The 5720-nt window shown below is 52.4% G+C and overlaps 1 protein-coding gene across 1 annotated transcript; it reads right to left on the bottom strand.

Moving 5' to 3' along the window:
• Window positions 1–378: 378 nt before the first annotated feature.
• On the bottom strand, window positions 379–3921 carry LOC109542497 (beta-galactosidase-1-like protein 3). Its single transcript, XM_019911741.2, is given in 7 exon segments — window positions 379–1208; window positions 1210–1360; window positions 1416–1592; window positions 1652–1822; window positions 2994–3145; window positions 3199–3421; window positions 3610–3921. Coding segments are annotated over 7 exon segments (1941 nt in total). The 5' UTR covers window positions 3890–3921; the 3' UTR covers window positions 379–421.
• Window positions 3922–5720: the final 1799 nt, after the last annotated feature.

Here is a 5720-nt window from a genome sequence, read left to right as displayed (position 1 = left end):
CATTAGACGAAAACAGCCAGCTGGCTTCACTGTGAGCCCCCCGCCACCACCCACGTTGCCATCGCAGCCCTAAAAGACAATAAAAACCGGCCATAATCATAACCTAAACATGATAGGGGCGCTGCCGCTCGCGCGCTCCCACCCGCCTGAATGTTTATCGTTTATGTGTCGGGCGATAATTTAAAATTCCAACAATTATGCTAAGTGTACTTAACAGGGCGAAATTAATATTCAAAATGCTGCGCTACAACTGTTACGGGGGCCCCATTTTCTTAACATTAACAATCGCGACTTATCGCCGCTGGAAGCTGAGAAATCCAGGCCTGGATCAAGCCCGAAGGGCATTTTCGTCTGGAAGTCACTGGGAGCAAAATCAGGTTGAGGAGGAGGACGAGAAAGCTTTTAATGAAAAAAGCGTCAGCTAGTGATTGTTATAGACAATGTCAGTGGCAAACTGCACCAGATCGGCAGCCTCGAACAGCTCAAAAATGAGGATGTCGTTGGCGCCCTCTCTGAGGAACGGCGCCGGCAGATAGAGGCTCTGTTGGGGCCCAATGCGGGCGTAGCGCCCCAACACAAACCCATTGACCACGACAATTCCCTTGGTCCACTCCTCCATGTAGACGTAAGTGTCGGCCGCGCCCCCCTCCACCTGCAGAGTGGCGCGGTAGAGGGTGGGCGCCTCATTGGCCGCGGCCACCGCCTCCCACCCGTCCAGCCCGTTGGTCCACGCCCTCTTAAACTCCAGGGCGTGCATCGTCCAGCCAGTCACCGGCTCATTGTTGATGGTCACGCCCCCTTGCCACAGCCCCTTGTACTGTCGGTACACGCCCACATTGGCCCGGCCCCAGTTCTCCACCACCAGGTCGAGCTGGGCGCCCTCCAGCTCCGCCCCATTGAGCGTGAGGGAGGAGTTTGCGGTGCGCCACGTGCCGAACTGGTCCAAATCGGCGGCCTTTTGCAGCAGTGGCGACACCCGGCGGCCATTCACCAACACGATGACAGTGTCGCAGACACGCCCCTCGATTGTCAGTTGCGCCCCCTCGGGCAGGCGCAGCCCCGCCTTCCTGTAGACGACGAAGCCGTAGCTCTGGCCGCTGCCGTTGTTGATGTCCATGTTCTCCATGGAGACGGGGGTGGGCGTGTCGTAGGCCGGGGCTCGGCCAATGAGCGCCTCCAGGCTCAGCTGGCCTTGCAGGCTGAGGGNCCCGCCCCTGCAGGGCGGGGGGAGCAGGCAGCAGCGTCTTGATGGGGTTGTACTGGGCCAGCAGCTGCTGCGCCAGCCAGTACTTGTCCGTGTAGTCGCCGTTCTCCGCCAAGGGGGCGCTGTAGTCGTAGCTGGTGGTCATGGGCGTGAACCCTAACCAATCAAACCTCAAGCAGCAGTCCAACCCCCACCCCTGCGCAGGACTTACGCGTGTTCAAGTCGTCATAGGCCAGGTTCTGCGAGCCGCTCAGGAACCCCCAACTGGTGCCGCCAATGAACATGTACATGTTGACGGAGGCGGGGCGGGCCAAGATCGGCTCGTAGGTGGCCTGGAACGTCTCCAGGGTCTTGGTCTTGTGCCCGCTGGCCACATAGTCGAACCAACCTGTCGAAGGGGGCGTGGTTGAGCTGTGATTGGGCCGGAGGGGCCCTGAGCTGACAAACCTGACCAATACTCCATCACCATCAGGGGGCGGCCGGGTTGCAGTTGCTCCATTGTTGCCAGATTGGTGTCCACGTCCGAGTCGAAGTTGAAGGTCATCAGGAAGTACTCGGTGTAGGTGCCGCCGGTGCCTCTCCAAGGGTTGTCGGCGGTGACCAGCAGCTCGACTATGCCTGAAAAAGGCGCCCGGTTAGCTGGCAACGTGGCCTCGATGGGGAGTTTTTGCCATGTGGAGCTTGACGTTTTTTGCCCTCTCCCTTGTTGTGCCCGGGCAATGTTGCAGTGTTTCCCCTTTCCGGAGTCCTSGGGAAAWTTTCCGCATCYTTGGGGGGAGTTTTAKTCGTGGCGCCAACGGTTGGGGAGTTTTTGCCATGTTGCTCGCGGTGTTGCCCTGATTTTCTGTTCAGGACAYTTCGGGAAAATCCGGAATTTTCGCGTGTAAACGTTCGGCAAAGGGTTAAGGGGTGCTGGCCTGAAAACCCCTTCAAAACTGGCMGTTGCGCWGCGSCAATGTTGCACTGTTTCACCTTTTCGGAATSCTGGGGAAATTGCGCTSATTTTGCGTCCCGGRAGTTTCAGTCGTAACACCAACCGTTGGGGAGTTGAGCCGATGTGAATCCCCCWCTAAGTGCTTTCAAAGGAAAATCCCGGAAATTTGGCAAAAGTCGGCTGTTTTGACTGGCAACGCCGCACTTTTTTCCCGTTTTSSGGTTCCTTGGAAGATTTGGRCGATTTTTKGTCGGAAACTCCACAGARRAAAACTCAACGGTTTAGGGGYTTTCGACCCGTTTACCCCTGCGGGGTGCTKAAGCGCTTTCGGCTGAAAACTCCCTCAAAACTGGCCGTTGCGCAGCGACAATGTTGCACAGTTTCACCTTTTCGGAATCCTGGGGAAATTGCGCTCATTTTGCGTTCCGGGAGTTTCAGTGGTAACACCAACCGTTGGGGAGTTTCGCCGATGTAGATCCCCCACTAAGTGCCTTCAAGGGAAAATCCTGGAATTTGGCAAAAGTCGACTGTTTTGACTGGCAACGCCGCACTTTTTTCCCGTTTTCGGGTTCCTTGGAAGATTTGGGCGATTTTTTGTCGGAAACTCCACAGAGGAAAACTCAACGGTTTAGGGGTTTTCGGCCCGTTTGCCCCTGCGGGGTGCTGAAGCGCTTTCGGCTCAAAAACCCCCGCAGCACTGGCCCAATGTTGCCATGTTGGCCATTTCCCGAATTCTAAGGAAATTTCGAGCATTTTTGCCCTATAAACGTGAGGCGGGTCCGCAACGGTTGGGGAGTTTTCGCGCCGTTTAGCACATGCCCCGAACTTCATAGGGTTCTTCCGCTGTTGACTCACCATTGTCCAGCATCAGCTGCCTGAGATGCCACAAATAGTTGTGATCGCCATACCCAGTGCCTGCGTACTCGTTCTCCACCTGGAACATGATAATGGGGCCGCCCACTGTGAACTGGTGCTTGGCAAGGCGTGGCATCAGCTCGTTGAACCACCTGAAAGCCGCCCATTGGTAGAGCCCCGCCCTAAAACGCAGGCCCCGCCCTACCTGGTGACGTAGTCCATGTAGTACTCATTGTCGGTGCGCACCCACAGTTTGGTGCCGTCGCGCAGCAAGTAGCTGGGGAAGCCGCCAAACTCGAATTCTGCGCAGATGAACGGGCCGGCGCGCACGATGACGAACAGATCCTCCTCTTGCGCGGTCTGCAGGAACTCGTCCAGGTAGAGGAAGTCCTCCAGCTCGGAGCCGCCGCCCCCAAAGTCGAAAACCCCTGCAAGTTCAATGGAATTTATGGAGGCGGTGAGATGGTTGCAGAGCCGCCATCTAGCGCCCCCGACCGGAACCTTCCAGCTAACTCGCGTAATTTCTCGTCAAGTGTGCGAACCAAAACAAAGCACTTCTAGCCACCTGCGACCGCAAACAAACACTCAAATCGAACGGAAAACATGTTTTGCCTACCTGACTGGTACTCGTGCAGGTTCCACGCAATGTAGGTTTCCACCGTGTTGAAGCCGGCGGCCCTCAACTTCCTCAAACGGTCCCTCCAATAGGGGCGCGGCACCCGGAAGTAGTGGATGGCGCCACTGTAGACAAACATGGACTTTCCGTTGAGCAGGAAGGTGGCCTCGTCCGCATTCAGGCCGGATTCGATGCCGCCCGCAGTGAAGTACTGGTAGTTGGTGGGCAAGTCGGCCGCCGCCCCCAACACCCCCACGATCGCCGCCACTGCCAGCAACATTGTTTCTGGGGGCCGACTGGGTCGCCGCCCACACTTTATAGTGAGCGTGGGAATGTTCCTATCGCTGGTTCAAGTGGGTTGCTGTCGAGTGCCCACTTGATCTGGATGACGACGGTTTGAAAAAGTCGCTTTCGCACATACATTTCGAAAAACCCGCGATTCTGAGGCTTTTTTAGTCTCTTTTTTAGGACTTAAATGGGGACCGTTTCCTCCAAAATTCCCATCGTTGCCAAGTCTCCTTGAATCTGTTCGAATATACCAGAAAAACTATGTGTGTGAAAATGGGGCCCTTTGGGGGAAATTTGGGGAAGTTATGACGGTTTGAAGTTCCAGCTCCCATAAGAGCCTGTGGTGAGTTTTCCGTTTTTCTCCCCTCGATCAGTGGGGGATTTTTTGGGGAAACTTCTGAACTCGTTTGAATATGTGTTTTGTTCGCCTGCACAGTCCAGCAAAAAAGTTTTGGAAAAATCGGAAAAAAAATGTTTGCTCCAAAATTTTGGGGGGTTGTGACCCAGGAAAAATGAGCGATTTTGACATTAAATTTTTTTACTCGAAAACGAAGCATGCTAGCGAAAAACGGTGCTCTTGATAAAATGTCCGCAGTGTCCCAAGGTATCCCCGGAAAATATTACCAAACGCTTGCGACGGAGAGTTTTCGAATAAATCCCAAAAACGTTTTTTGACAAAAATCCCAAATTTCTCCAAAACTGAAAAAGTTGGCACAATTCGGACAACGCCACGAGATAGGGGGTGCCCAGCTACACAAAAAAGTTGGTATTCACTTTTCCTCTAAAGTGCTTTCTAAGCGAGCTATTGGGCATTTTTGGGTTTTCGCGCGATTTTCGAGGGCAAATTTCCCAAAACTGTGAATTTTTTCTGCAGTCGACTTTTCAACAGATTTTCACTTATTAGGCAATAAACCGTCCGAAAAAAACAATGTCGCTCACAAATTTCGAAAAACCCGCGATTCTGAGGCCTTTTTACTCTCGAACCCATTTTGCATGGGTCTTAAATGGGGACCGTTTCCTCCAAAATTCCCATCGTTGCCAAATCTCCTTGAATCTGTTCGAATATACCGGAAAAACTATGTGTGTGAAAATGGGGCCCTTTGGGGGAAATTTGGGGAAGTTATGACGGTTTGAAGTTCCAGCTCCCATAAGAGCCTGTGGTGAGATTTCCGTTTTCCCCCCCTCGATCAGTGGGGGATTTTTTGGGGAAACTTCTGAACTCGTTTGGGAATGTGTTTTGTGCGTCTGCCCAGTCCAGCAAAAATGTTTTGGAAAAATCGTAAAAAAAATTTTTGTTCCAAAATTTTTGGGGGTTGTGACCCAGGAAAAATGAGCGATTTTGACATTTAATTTTTTTACTCGAAAACCAAGCATGCTAGAGAAAAACGGTGCTCTTGATAAAATGTCCGCATTGTCCCAAGGTATCCCCGGAAAATATTACCAAACGCTTGCGACGGAGAGTTTTCGAATAAATCCCAAAAACGCTATTTCCAAAAAATCCCAAATATCTCGAAAACTAAAAGAGTTGGCACAATTCGGAAAACGTCATAAGATAGGGCGTGCCCAGCTACATAAAAAAGTTGGTATTCCGTTTTCCTCTAAAGTGCTTTCTAAGCGAGCTATTGGGCATTTTTGGGTTTTCGCGCGATTTTCGAGGGCAAATTCCCCAAAACTGGCAAAGTTTTTCGCAATCGAATTTTCCGCAGATTTTCACTGGTTAGACAGTAAACGGTCTGACAAAACCAATATCGCAGGCCCAAAAAGGCCCGAAAAGTAGTTTTCGTAAAAACCTCAATATCTCCCAACCCGAAAATGATGGCATA

This window comes from Dendroctonus ponderosae, unplaced genomic scaffold (genome assembly GCF_020466585.1).
Source record: "Dendroctonus ponderosae isolate FM_Combo_2020 unplaced genomic scaffold, Dpon_F_20191213v2 Dpon_F_20191213_12, whole genome shotgun sequence".
Taxonomy (NCBI): Eukaryota; Metazoa; Arthropoda; class Insecta; order Coleoptera; family Curculionidae; genus Dendroctonus; species Dendroctonus ponderosae.
Note: the sequence above shows the minus strand (reverse complement) of the source record. Positions and strands in the feature narration are given on the sequence as shown.